The sequence below is a fragment of the Saccopteryx leptura genome, chromosome 5 (assembly GCF_036850995.1).
Source record: "Saccopteryx leptura isolate mSacLep1 chromosome 5, mSacLep1_pri_phased_curated, whole genome shotgun sequence".
Lineage (NCBI taxonomy): Eukaryota > Metazoa > Chordata > Mammalia > Chiroptera > Emballonuridae > Saccopteryx > Saccopteryx leptura.
Window position 1 is genome coordinate 143,606,199 of NC_089507.1, and position 14,971 is coordinate 143,621,169.

The 14,971-nt window shown below is 42.0% G+C and overlaps 1 protein-coding gene across 4 annotated transcripts in view; it reads right to left on the bottom strand.

Annotated features, from left to right (window-relative positions):
• The window catches only part of ESYT2 (extended synaptotagmin 2), a 76,151-nt gene that overhangs the window by 13,828 nt on the left and 47,352 nt on the right, over nt 1-14,971 (bottom strand). The window contains exons 14-16 of one of the 4 annotated variants that reach the window (XM_066385719.1): nt 12,612-12,713; nt 5,080-5,154; nt 3,530-3,616 (exon numbers count right to left, since the gene is read on the bottom strand). In XM_066385719.1, coding sequence (XP_066241816.1) covers nt 3,530-3,616; nt 5,080-5,154; nt 12,612-12,713 — 264 coding nt within the window. Of the gene's footprint in view, nt 1-3,529; nt 3,617-5,079; nt 5,155-8,503; nt 8,567-12,611; nt 12,714-14,971 lie in introns of all 4 variants that reach the window. The other 3 variants (XM_066385720.1, XM_066385721.1, XM_066385722.1) reach the window with 3 other exon arrangements.

Here is a 14,971-nt window from a genome sequence, read left to right on the forward strand (position 1 = left end):
CCGGCAACCTCAGCATTCCAGGTCGACGCTTTATCCACTGTGCCACCACAGGTCAAGCTAATTTTTTTTAATTTATTCATTTTAGAGAGTAGAGAGAGAGAGAGAGGAGGAGCAGGAAACCTCAACTCCCATATATGCCCTAGACCAGAGAAGTGCAGGGTTTTGAACCGGCGACCTTGGTGACCTGAGCGTTCCAGGTTTATGCTTTATCCGCTGCGCCACCACAAGTCAGTACATGGTTGTTTTTAAAGTACCTGGTTTACGTGCATGGCAATTCCTGTCTTCCGAAATGCGCTGCAGCACTACCTCTATAATAGGAATCACTCCTGCTAGATTGCTGTAAGCCTGGCCTGTGGTGGCGCAGTGGCAAATGAAGTAAGAACTCTCACAGGCTGTATCAAAGTGGTCAGAGAAGTTAACTGCACATGAAAACCTAAAAGCCTGACTGCTGATTTCTTTTTAAATTGTAATCCAAAAGCATTTTTAAAAGAAATAACCATGACAATGTTTACTGAACTCTGAAAACTATTTTTTTTAAATTTAAGATCCAGGAAGTATAGATTATTATTTTTTTTAATTTATTCATTTTAGAGAGGAGAGGGAGAAACAGAGAGAGAGAGAGAGGAGAGACAGAGAGAGAGAAGGGGGGGAGGAGCTGGAAGCATCAACTCCCATATGTGCCTTGACCAGGCAAGCCCAGGGTTTCGAACTGGTGACCTCAGCATTTCCGGGTCGACGCTTTATCCACTGTGTCACCACAGGTCAGGCATGGAAGTATAGATTATTTTAAGAACAGAGCAACTTATGAAGGAAAAATTCAACAAAATCAGCTAGACAGATACATTTTGTATAAAACAAAATGTGAAAATATAAAACAACAAGCAGAGAATAAAGGACCAGGCTGGCATGCCCAATACTGACTGGTGCCTCATCGAGGGGACACGAGACCTCAACGGCAGGACATCCCCTCATGAACTGGGACCTTAGGGGCTGAGGAACCGAGTTAGAGCCATACAAGCTGAAGAGGAAAGTAGAGGCCCTGAAACTTCTCACAGTTTGAGTGTTAAAAATAAGGCCATGCCACTAAAAAAAAAAAAAATTTAAAAAAAATAAAAATAAAAATAAAAAAAATAAGGCCATGCAAAAAATACAGAAACCAGAGTAGTTCAGACTGGCCTGTTTAGTATGCCCACCGCTGGGATGACAACAAAAGCTGTATGATCCATTTAGAATAGCACCATCCTTTCAGCTACGATAACATGAGAGGACAGAACATCCAACCATTGGGACAGCCAGCCTACATCCAAGAAGCACCCTCCACCGTTTGAGTATGTAATTTACATATAGCACATATTTCAAAACATGCAAAGACAGGACTTCTGCTTTTGGCCATAATGGATTAATGGAAACCAAATTTAACATCCCGCCTTAGGTTAAAACAAGTAAGGTGAGCCCGATAGCTGACCTGGTCACTACCTGGTGTGTCCAGGCCACGGTACCAGGACAAGGATCCCAGACAGAAGCCAGTGGTCCCCTGTATTGAGGACACAGTGGTCCCCTGTATTGAGAACACAGGGGGAAGAAATCAGGGAGCAGGAGCTGCCAGAGAGGATGAACCCTGCACCTTCAGCTGATTGGCACATGTGAGGAAGCAAACCATATGAGGACCCATGCCCAGGAGGAGAAGGGGGCCATTCTCAGAGCACAAAGGATGGCAGACAGTATCATTTCCAAACAGAGGAAAAATCTGATAAGGCATGCAGCATCAGACCAAGGCCACATGATCCCAAGACTAGAGGTTGTTGGGCTGCCTAACAAAGCTTAAATCAAGCTCCAAAAGGCTCAAAGTATTTCCAAGTAACTCAACTCCAAATAAGAGCAAGCTCTAAAATATTTCAAGAGACACAAAACCCAGCACTCAAAATTGTAAAATTCACAATGGAAAATCACCAGGATAAAAATTACTGGTAGACACAGATGCAGCAACTACAGAAACAACAGAAATAGTGACACAGCAGAGAAAGCTACCACATACATGCTACACACACACGGGAAGGCAGAGGAAAGACAAGGAAGACAAAAGATCCAATCTCTAAAATGAAAATAACATCCAAGATGAAAAATACACAGGTGGGACTAACAGCAGATTAGACACTTGAGTTAAGAAAAAAGTGGAGGAAGTAATAATCAAAAAATTTTCTAACTCGGTATAGCAGACTTCTCATCAGGAACAATGCAAGAAGGAAGACAGTGGAAGGAAAATATCTGAGCCAAGAATTTTATATCTAGTGAAAATCTTTCAAACATGAAAGTGAAACATACAGACATACAAGAGCTAGAAGAATTCATCACCAGCAGACTGGCCCTGCAGAGACTGTTAAGGGATCAACTTGTCAGGTGGACAAGCATTACAATTCTACACAGACTCCTAGAAAAACAAAGAGGAGAGAACACTTCCCAATTCATTCTACAAGGCCAGCATCATGCTGATAGAAAAACTAGAGAAAGTTATAGATCAGTGTCCTTAGGGATTCACATGCAAAAACTCCTAACAAAGTTTTAGCAAATTGAATTGATTACATAAGTGTATAACATAATAACCAAGTGAGCTTATCCCCTAATAAAAGTTTGCTTATAAGGTTTTCTAATGTTTAATTTTTTTAAAGATTTTATCTACTGATTTTAAAGAGAGAGGGGCAGGGAGCAAAAAGTATCAACTCACAGGTACTTCACTTTAGTTGTCCACTGCTTGCTTGGTGCTTGATATAATACCTTTACTGGGCAAGCCCAAGGTTTTGAACTGGCAATCTCAACATTCCAAGGTCCACGCTCTACCCACTGTATCACCACAGGCTAGGCAGGTTCTCTAATATTAAATCTTGAAAACCAAATAAAGGTTTGCAAGGTTTAACATGTGAAAACCAAGAATGTATCTCACTATATTTACAAACTTCAGAAAACCAGATGATCATCTCAACAGTTGCAGAAAAGCCTCTGACAAAATTCAATATCCATTCATAACAAAACTCTCAGCAAACTAATAGCAAGAAATGTCCTCAAGCTTCAGGCTTATTGGGGAAGCTCTAAGGCTTTCCCCTGAGACCCAGGGGCAGCACAAGCGTCCACTCACAAAGAAGCCTGAGGCCAAGCAAGACAACAAGGCAAGGCAAGGAAGTCAGAGGCACCAGGTTGGAGACACATAAGCTGAAGTTTCCTTATTATTAGCAGACAATACCAGTGAAGAAGACAATCCTGAAGTACCCACAAAACAAGCATCCTGAACTGATAAATTCAGCAGGATTAGCACTATGATGCCAGCACACAAAATGAACTGTACTTATAGAGACTAGTAACAATCAAAAGATTAAAATTATAAAAATAAAAATATACAGTATCATAGAGTCTGAAATACCTAAGGATAAGTTTGATGAAGATATACTGATTATTGTGATGGGACACTTTAAATATGTGCAGTTCACTGTATGTTGATTATATTTCAATAAATCTATTAAGAACTCAAATAAAATACCTCAACTTCAAGGTCCTGGCGCTTGGGATTGTGAATGAAGAAAGTGAAGTGTTCCTCCCACACAGGTTCATTGGTTTTGTACCGAATCTGAAAGAAACACCCAAGAATCAGCTCTCTGATATTTTCTATTTATTCATTCACTGTGTTTGGAAGGTCGGAATGATTTCAATTCCAAGACGTTATTACTGAGCATGTACTATTATATATTAATTGTGCAAAATGTTCAAAAGACAAGAGTCCAAAGTTTTTATTTATTTTTATTTTTTGTATTTTTCTGAAGTTGGAAATGGGAAGGCAGTCAGAGACTCCCGCATGTGCCCGACCGAGATCCACCCAGCATGCCCACCAGGGGGCATCGCTCTGCCACAATCAGAGCCATTCTAGCGCCTGAGGCAGAGGCCACAGAGCCATCCTCAGCGCCCGGGCAAACTTTGCCAGGCAAGTTATGAAACCCCAACCTGGTTGTCTGTCCCAATGACAAGGTGTCACCTGCTTGGCTTGGCCTCCTCTGTACCTCCCTGTGGGCTACACAGCACTGCAGCCAGAAAGCTTCTCAAACTAACCATGAACAGTTGAAAGTGAGCAAAAGCCTGTAACTTTAAACAATTCTTTTTTTTTTTTGTATTTTTCTGAAGCTGGAAATGGGAAGAGACAGTCAGACAGACTCCCACATGCGCCCGACCCGGATCCACCCAGCACGCCCACCAGGGGCGATGCTCTGCCCATCCTGGGCGTCGCTATGTTGCGACCAGAGCCACTCTAGCACCTGAGGCAGAGGCCACAGAGCCATCCCCAGCGCCCGGGCCATCTTTGCTCCAATGGAGCCTTGGTTGCGGGAGTAGAAGAGAGAGACAGAGAGGAAGGAGAGGGGGTGGGGTGGAGAAGCAAATGGGCGCCTCTCCTGTGTGCCCTGGCCGGGAATCGAACCCGGGACTTCTGCACGCCAGGCCGACGCTCTACCACTGAGCCAACCGGCCAGGGCCACTTTAAACAATTCTTAAAATGCTCTCTCCAATAGGAAAGTAAGACATGCTGCAATAGTGGCAGTGCCCTCTCAGTTCCTGATAGAACTGCATTTGTTTTCTAATTGAATTTATTGGGGTGACACCGGTTAATAAAATTACACAGGTTTCAAGGGCACAATTCTATCATACATTATCTGTACACTGTACTGTGCTCACCAGCCCAAGCTGCCTCTCCTTCCATCACCATTTATCCTCCCTTTACCCTCTTCCCCTTCCCTCCACACCCCCAGAATTGCATTTGTTGAGTTTTAAGCACCATTGGTTATCTTTTAAACAAAGTATTTATAAAGCATTCAAAAGAAACTTTCATCTACCCATGAAATCAACCAAAAGCATACTCATGTTATTTTTAAAAATAAACAATATATTTATTACCAAATTAAGTAGCTGGTAATCTATGAAATGACTGATTTGAAGAAACAAAAGAAAGATATGGAAATCAGTGGTCTGGACACCTGCACCATCACCCAACAAACAGTTCCCAGCTGACATCACAGGACACTGGTCAGCATGCCAAAGCCTTACCTTGCTCTCCTGGGCCTTGTGACCAACTGACATCTGCACAAGAGGGTTTGGGTTGCTGTTTATTTTCTTCCCTGACTATCCAAAAACAAAAACAGACATAATAAACAACCACTCTGAAACAGGCTTGTTAAAAACAAAACTACTGGCTTCTATTAACAGTCATTTCTATTTACTTCTGAGACTTCAGCTACAGGGACTACCTAGGGACAATTTAATTGCAAAAGGACTGCTAAGCACACCTCAAACCATAATTGTGTTAACCATAAAATACACTAGGAAAACTTCTATTTACACAGAATTTTTAAGTGTTAAGGTCATTTATTTTTAGAGCAAGCTACTTTGGAAAAATGAAATCCAAGTATGTTTAATTTTAATTCCAGCTCACAAAACTTAGTTTAACAGGGTAAGAACATAAATAAAGTACACTGAATAAGCAGAAAAACACGAGCAAAGACAAATATAAGAGTATATAATTCAGAATAATCCTCTGAATGGAATAATAAAAATACCACAAAGTGTCAGAAACATGTAGCTATCAGATACCAAATCTCACTGACCAGCAGCTAAGTAATTTTGAGGGGAAGAATAAATGTCAATCTAGAATCGCATTAAATTAGAAACACGTATAATTTAAAAATTGTAAGAAGCATTCTTTAGCACAGAAAGCTGATAGAAGAAAATATAGTAAAACATAACATATATAGGACATGAGGTTTATTTATAACTTAGCCCCAAAGAAGATGCAGTTAAATATCTGTTAGTAGAAATCAATCAAGAGGTCACAAAAATATTTTTTAGTTAAAAAATTTTAGAGTCAATCCTCAACACAGCAGCAATGAAAGAAATAAGCATCAAATTCATGATTACTGGGATAAAATATTACTGCCCAAACCTACTGCATTAATCTATTTTCTGGTTCATCTTTTTGATGTGAGTGAATTCTGCAAAATGAAATAAACATTGTTAAAAAAATTCAAAGGCTACAGACTACTGTGGCAGAGAATACTACTTTTTCCCCTGAATCCATCTTCTACTTCTTCCTTGAACATCAGAACCCTGGTGTGTTCACTGTGCACAAGTCCTGTGCAGGTAAAGATTCTCTTTCTAAACCTCCTTTGCAGTTAGGTGTGTCCAGGTAACTGTACAGCCTGAAAGGAGAGGCGTCCCCCTCTTGGCAGGACAGAACCACCATGTACAGCCTGAAAGGAGAGGCGTCCCCCTCTTGGCAGGACAGAACCACCAGCCAAATTCCGTGATACTGGAGGGAGTTAAGTTCTCTCTTGCTGAAGCGACTACTGAATCTGATTCAGGAGTTAAGTGTATTTCTTAACTAATATACTCACTTCATCCCTGAAAAAGTAGCCATTCATTTCCAGAGACTTACTATACTGTCAATTTTAAAACATCTTTTTAAAAAAACTTTCTAATATCTCTGAAAACAATAAAACTCACAGTTGCTACCTTCTTATATCTGCTTTTGGGAAGATCGCAGTAGGGAGGTTGTTGCTACTTCCTTATCCCACTTACTTTGTTCTTACCTTCCTTCTGTGTGCCCATGTGAGCGACACAATCTCTGTTTATCCCAAGTCTAAAAGGTCTTTCAGTAACTCCCAAACCTTAACTGACACATTTTCTTTCTTTCTTTGTGGCACATAAAATAATGGTTTATCTTAAAATAGATGATGTTGGCCCTGGCCGGTTGGCTCAGTGGTGGAGCGTCGGCCTGGCGTGCAGAAGTCCTGGGTTCGATTCCCGGCCAGGGCACACAGGAGAAGCGCCCGTCTGCTTCTCCACCCCTCCCCCTCTCCTTCCTCTCTGTCTCTCTCTTCCCCTCCCGCAGCTGAGGCTCCATTGGAGCAAGGATGGCCCGGGCGCTGGGGATGGCTCCTTGGCCTCTGCCCCAGGCACTAGAGTGGCTCTGGTCTCGGCAGAGCGACGCCCCGGAGGGGTAGAGCATCGCCCCCTGGTGGGCGGAGCGTCGCCCCCTGGTGGGCATGTCGGGTGGATCCCGGGGATCCCGGTCGGCGCATGCGGGAGTCTGTCTGACTGTCTCTCCCCGTTTCCAGCTTCAGAAAAGGAAAAAAAAAAAAAAAGAAAAAAAAAATAGATGATGTTTTAGATTCTAAATCACTAAGTTTTCTTCTGTGATGCCATATTTATAATGCATTAGCACAAGTCAGAGACACAAGGTATCATGAAAATAAGTGATGACTGTCCTGAACTTACATCTCAGTTCTTTACCACTTGATTACGGAGACCCATATTTCGAGTTGAACCTCAGTTTTCTAGTCTATAAAAATGGGTATGATACCATTTCTATAACCTAGTTGTTAGGTTTAAAGGGGGGGGGGGTGTAATAACAATTAAAATAAACATATTATACTAGCTGCATGGAGCACTTTCCATGAATGATCTTATTTAATTTACTCAAGGCTCCAGTAAATAAGATACTATTACTTCCATTCTATAAATAACTAAGAGGATTAAGCCTTTAGCCACAAGCCACACTGAGGACTGGCCATGCTGGGACTCTAACCAGGCAGTCTCACTTCCTAGCCTTATCTACTGTTGATACAACTCCCAGTGTTTTAGTGGGAACAGTTATGGCAACTACAGCTAAGCCACACCTCACCTCCTAGGTACAGGGTGTAGGAAGGGTTTAATAAATGCTACATCAAAGGAGGCTTTCTTAGTCTTCCTAATTTTTGAAATTTAACTTATCCTTCTAGATGAAACTGATTTAAAAACATTCCTGATTCCTTTCTATGGAATTTTCCTAAAACAATTATATCTAATCCCTCCCCTCCAAATAGCTAAGCCTAAAATGTTTAAAGAAAAAAATAATAAAACATTGCCAAGTCATAGAAAACTTTTAATAATTTAGCCAGAAAATACATGTTAATGGAGTTTTACAGAGTGGAGCTTAGTTTCAATATACCTCACCGAATGGAATGTAAAGCTTCTCAAGAGACCTGGCACCCACACCCAGCAGAGCAGCACCAGAAGCTCTGAGGTCCCCAGGTCAGAGATGGCCTGGCTCAGCATATTGGAAGAGGTGATGTTTAAATAGACAGTTACAGTGCAAAACCTGTACCTTCCAACCAGAATCAAAAACTGGTTAAGATTTTAAGTAGAACTTCTAGCTCACCACACAAATTCAAATCTAATTAAAATACAGATGATTTAAAACCACCTTAGATATTGCTGCCTAAGGCTAACAGGACAGATATCTTAAGTTATCGTATTGAAACTTTAAAAAATCTTCAAAGTTAACTTCTTCTAAATACTAATTGTTGGGTAACAAAATTAGGCTCTCTCAGACTAGTCAACTAATCACTAATTAGCAATAAACCCATGAGGGTTGCAGCATCATCTCTTTCAATATGTCTTAATGAACTTTTCGAAAGGAAAACCATTAGTTTACCTTTAAAGCTTTCTGAACTGCAGCCTTCTTCAAGACATCGGGGTTAAATTCTAATGGGTTACTCTTTCAAGTCAGAAGAAAATGAATATACCAAGGGTTAATAAAACATGAAATGAGGAGTTTATGTAATAAGCTTAATGACATGAAAATTTATATAAACAAAAAAATTTTTTAAACAAAAACCACCAACAAGAATTACATATTAAAAAAAAACACAGTAAAAATCACTTGTAAAATTTTTCTTTATGCTCAAGATTTTATCTTAGGACAAACCTTTAATCTATAAATAGCAACAACACACATGTCCTTCTTCTCTGTGGTCACTATTCCTCTTATCTTCAGGATTTGAAAAATCCAATAGTGGGCGTTATTCACTATCCTTTGCTTGATTAAACCCCTAAAATAACTACCATTACACTAAAGATTTTAGCACTTACCATGAACAGGAGGACATAGGTACTCAAATGGCTCTCAAGCCAAATTAAATCCTATAACAGCAGATGCAACTTTCCTCCTTCTGAAATTTACTCTCTTCATGCAAAATCACAGCAGAGAGGGGCCTTCTCTACTTCATCTCCTATTCTTTCCAAGCATAAAATGTTGAGGCTGATTAGATCACCCAGAGTTTCTCCTGCCTTTAAAGTTCTATTATCATGTTATATGTCCTACTTTTATTGAATCTCTAAATTCATTACTTTCTGGCCCTCAAAAATGCAACACTGAGTTGTTTTTGAAAGCTTGCTCAAAAACTAACATGTAAGATGAAAAATTTTATCATTTTAGTTGTAATTAACATCAAATGACAAATTTAATTTTATTATTATTTTTTTATACACAGATTTTGTAGTGGAGAAAAAGGACCATTTGCCTCCAGACTCCCACGACTGGCAGGCCGCAGAGGAAGAACGGTGCCATGTGAAAGCCAGCTCAGCCAGGCTGTTGCTGCAGCCGCCCCACTCAGCTTTAGAGCACTGGACCCACCAGGTGCATCTCTGGAGGGAGCTTGCACAAGTAAGGTTGGGAACCGCTGCCCTCCCTGAGGTGTGCGTGCTGACAACAACCTTTCTGAAGCCCTCTCTGGATAGGTGGCCCATGTGCTAAATGTACGTTGTCATTCTAACATGCATCAATGACAGCAAAGCGTGGAGAAAGGCTGTGGGCTGGGGTGGGGAGTGCAGGGGAGCTGTGTGAGGTCACGGAAACTGCACAGGCCTGGGGGCAACACAACCCAGATCACCCAGCGTACTAGGCAGGGCCCAGTGTGAGGCCTCCATTCATTACTGCACCTTCCACCTGGGTCATGCACCGTATGTGGGGCAGCAATGCCCCTGTACTTTTAGTGAGAAAGCACTAGCATCACCACACCCAACATCTCCATGGTACACAGCTAGCACTTACATATGAAGTGAATGTGAGTGTGAACACCATCCCTCTCACATAAAACCCATCCATGGCATCTTAAACTTACAGTAGTAGATTCACTTCATACTGGGATGGAACAGACAGTGAGGGTCAAGAATGTGAACTCTGGGCCATGTGCTGAGTTCAAACCCAGCTCCACTACTCAGCAGCCGTGACCCTCGGTCTCTAATCTCAGTCCCCTGTGCTCCATGTTGCCTTTATCTGAGAAGTGATCAAGACAGCCTGAGTCTAAGTGACCTGTACATATAAAACCCATGGAATGTGTTCCACAAATACAAGTTATAATGGAAACTGAAGGTCTAAATCTGGCCCCCAAGTGTCAAAAAACAACTGCAGCAAAATGCCAAGTCGGCACTGTAAAATGGTCATTTCCAGTTCAGGATCAAGTCCTGTTGTGCTACAAGTTCCCAAATGGGAATCATTGGTGGTAATAACTTCCAGTTGAAAAAAAGAAGTGTTTTGAGCAGGTAGAAGGTAGGACTGCACCTGGCTGGCACTGCCTAAAACCTTTCCTAGCAATAAGAAAGGGCTCAGCCTTGGGGGGAAATTGAAAAGGCACAGCTCTGAGTTCATAGTGAAAACCAATGGGTTTAAAGAAAGCAATCAGGCCCTGGCCAGTTGGCTCAGTGGTAGAGCATCGGCCTGGCATGCAGGAGTCCTGGGTTCGATTCCTGGCCAGGGCACACAGGAGAGGTGCCCATCTGCTTCTCCACCCCTCCCCCTCTCCTTCCTCTCTGTCTCTCTCTTCCCCTCCCGCAGCCGAGGCTCCATTGGAGCAAAGTTGGCCCGGGCGCTGAGGATGGCTCCATGGCCTTTGCCTCAGGCGCTAGAATGGCTCTGGTTGCAACAGAGCGATGCCCCAGATGGGCAGAGCATCGCCCCCTGGTGGGCGTGCCAGGTGGATCCCAGTCGGGCGCATGCGGGAGTCTGTCTGACTGCCTCCCCTTTTCCAACTTCAGAAAAATACAAAGAAAGCAATCACTTTGTTCAGATTTAGTTTATAAAGCATTCTGTGGATGCTAATATTTGCATTATAGAGCAGAGCATGTGATTTTGACAATGTAGTAGAAAACGCAGTTTTGATAACCAAGCAATGTTACAGTGGGACATGGACAAAGCAATGACAGAGCCCTGACACAGGTCAGAAGTATTTACAAAATGGGAAGAAGTAAATACGAGGCCACTGGCGAAGGATGATGCTGTCACAGTAGCTTGCGTACAACTGTCCTCCAGAAACACCGCAACAGAGAATCATTTTAATGATAAGTGGTACAAAATAGATGCCAACATGCACCACTGGGGTTCACACAGGTGCAGGAGAGGAGCGGGGAATCCATTTACTGTCGTGGTGACTGACAGCTCTCCCAACCCTCAGTGTCCTGACTTTCCTCTACAAACTGGGACAGTATTTCCATTCTTCACATTTTGCTCACACCCCTTCTTCATTTGAAAACAGGAATGAGAACTCTTCACAAATGCAAAGACCTACCACTATTTAGATTCAAGGACAAAATGGACTTGAAGAATCTAACTAGTTTTTGAATTAAGTCAGTGAATAATCAAGAACGGGTAACTCTCTAGACCAGGGGTTGTCAACCTTTTTATACCTACCGCCCACTTTTGTATCTCTGTTAGTAGTAAAATTTTCTAACCGCCCACCGCTTCCACAGTAATGGTGATTTATAAAGTAGGGGAAGTAACTTTACTTTATAAAATTTATAAAGCAGAGTTACAGCAAGTTAAAACATATAATAATTACTTACCAAGTACTTTATGTCAGATTTTCGCTAAGTTTGGCAGAATAAATCTTTATAAAACAACTTATTATAGTTAAATCTATCTTTTTATTTATACTTTGGTTGCTCCGCTACCGCCCACCACGAAAGCTGGCACACCCACTAGTAGGGACCAGGTTGACTACCACTGTTCTAGGCTATTAACTAGGCCAACAGTGGCCACCTTTCACCCCAAAGCAAGTAAAAATAACTGTTTGCTAAAGGCACCAAAAACAGTGCCAGGAATCAAGGTGCCACAGCCAGACCCTGGGAAAAAGATATAACAAGATCAAATTAGCTTCTGGAGCAAGGTCAGAAATGCACTATTATCCACTCCAGGAAATTCTTTAAGTTCCTTAAAGAAGCTGAATCATAAACTCTATAATTTTTTTCTCCCTCAGGAACTCTGATTAAACAGTGAGGGAGAAGGCAAGTAAGTTTTCAGGGTAACAGGTGAATTTCTGTCTTCACTGACCATGCCCATGGGCACAGCCAGTACTTTTAAGGAAAGCCAAGTTCTAACACGTCTATTTAGCCAGGAGGAGAAAGCAGATTTATGGGAGTTTTTGAAAGTTTGCGAAGAAATATTTACATCTCACACTGAGATGAACCACAGAAAAGCCAATGAATCCTATGGCTTCATTTTTTCCATGAAAGAATTTTTATTTTTATTTTTCTGTGGGCTTCCTTATGACTCAGCAGGTTTGTTCATCTCATCATAAGATGTAGTGACCAATGTTAGTTACAGTAGCGTTACATTTTACAAAACAAGCACACAGAGTAATGGAAATTGTGCAAGAAAAGTAAAGAGCATGCCACACCATTCCACCAGTGAGAAGGTATTAGAGGTTCCAGTCCACATTCTCGCAGTCTCCATTAAAACACAAGGAAGAAAACACCAGAGAACTCACAAATAGTGCTCTATAGATGGAGGTAGTATTTTCACAAAATACTAGTCCCGAGGCTCGCCTCTCTTTTAAGTAGCCACACCCAAAGTTTCCCTCGTAGATACTCTTAGGAAAGTGGAAATGGGAGGAGAAAGCAAAGAATGGTGGATTGTGGTCAATGCAGACACAGAAGCCCCAGTAAACAGGAGTACAAAATGTAGTCAAAGAACCCACAGGTCGGAGAGCCGGTCAGCACAGCCTCCGTGTAAATTAAACACCCAGCAGGGCAGCAGTGCTTCGAAAATCCTTTATGTCTGGAAGCCTAAGCACACTGATACACAAAGCGCCCTTTAACAGAACGTTAATAAATTCACACTTGGGTTTTTTGCTTACGTGATGTTATTCAAATTTCAATTTAATCTGATAAAACACAGTTGTGAAAGGCAACCTAGTCCCTTCTTGTCTATTCACGAATATACCACAGATTCACTTCCAACAAACAGGATAAAAACACTTAATAACAAATATGATGTGGTTAAAAACAAAAAGTTCTACCACCTAAGTAATTCTGTACAAAGGTTAAGTAATAACTTCCCTCAAATTGAAATTATAACAGATAAAGCCACAGACTTCAGATTGGAAGACAGGCTAAACGGTTAAGGTAATACTTTAAAAGAAATAAGTTAAAGTCAAGTAAAGAAACTGTCATTAAAGAGTAACTGCAGGCCCTGGCCAGTTGGATCAGTGGTAGAGCGTCGGCCTGGCGTGCGGGAGTCCCGGGTTCGATTCCCAGCCAGGGCACACAGGAGAAGCACACATCTCCTTCTCCACCCCTCCCCCTCTCCTTCCTCTCTGTCTCTCTCTTCCCCTCCCGCAGCCAAGGCTCCATTGGAGCAAAGTTGGCCCGGGCGCTGAGGATGGCTCTGTGGCCTCTGCCTCAGGTGCTAGAATGGCTCTGATTGTGGCAGAGTGACACCCCAGATGGGCAGAGCATCGCCCCCTGGTGGGCATGCCAGGTGGATTCCGGTCAGGTGCATGCGAGAGTCTGTCTGACTGCCTCCCCGTTTCCAACCTCAGAAAAATAAAAAAAATAATAATAAAAAAAGAGTAATTGCAGCTGACCCTTGAACAACATGTGTTCAAGTGGAACCACAAAGCTCAAACCCATGTTGTTTGGGGTCATTTGTGTTTCCTTCTGGGGCTGAGAATCCTCAGAAGCAGAGGGCTGATTTAAGTTATGTGGATTTTTGACTTGGGGTTGGCAACCCTAACCCCCACGTTGTTTAAGGGTCAACTATACATACAATTACATACAAAGAGTTCAATTACATGTTCTCAGCATTAAAAAAAAATAAATGCTCGATCAGATTTTAATTTTAAAAATTTTAAATAAAGAGTAACAATATACAAAGTACATTTACTATGTGTTGAGCAAAGCCCAAGTGATGCACAATTTGAAACCCTGAAAAGTGCCAAAGTGAAGTGAGGTGTGTATTTCACGAAATAAGGAGACACCATCTAGACACAGTAAAGAGAAACCAGACTGAGGCTCAGGGGAGACACTGTGGTGGCACAAAGGGCCAAGGTTCACTCTGACCTGTGTGTCTCCACAGGGAGAAAGGGTTCTGGGACAAGCACACATAACCTGGGTGATTGAGCATGTAACATCATCCTGGGAGAAAACCGCTACATCTGGGAGCAGCCGTTTTGCCTTCAACAAAACTGGCCTTTGACACAATGAAATAAATCAAGAATGACCATCTACTGAACAAGAGAATGGCACTCAAAAAATTACCAAAACAAGGTAACATTTATAATAAACTGGGGGGTTCAAGTATGGCGGTGAAAGACCACAGCAAGCCTCACCAACTGAAAATGTATGATTTTTCTTCCCTAAGTTATAAGCATTACGTATAAAATCTGTACTTTATGGATCCTTCTAAGAGCAAAACAATTCTGATGCAAATGAGGTGCACCCACCCTGGGCCGCAGCGGTCATGTATGTGGCAGCGTGAGCCTGTCTGCACTGCACCGTGCCCCCAGCTCCGACCCCCCACTCAGCCCCCACCACCACCAGCCGTGAGGTCAGGGTGAACTCCAGTTAGTCATCAGGGGTGCTCTGTGTTATTCTCATGCCGAGCAGACCCTTTAGACAACTAAATTCTAATATTAGTGATTTTTCTATAAAGTATCTTCTTCCCTAACTACTAGGAAATTATATGAATCTCCTCTGTATTGGAGATTCCTTTACAAAACATGTCAGAGTAAAAATAACTGAACATCCTGACCGATCAAAAAGACATATAAACATGAAGTTACACCACCCCTCCTCTCCACTGCTGCTCTTGGGCAGAAGTGATGAGAAAACACGGCAGTAAGAAAAG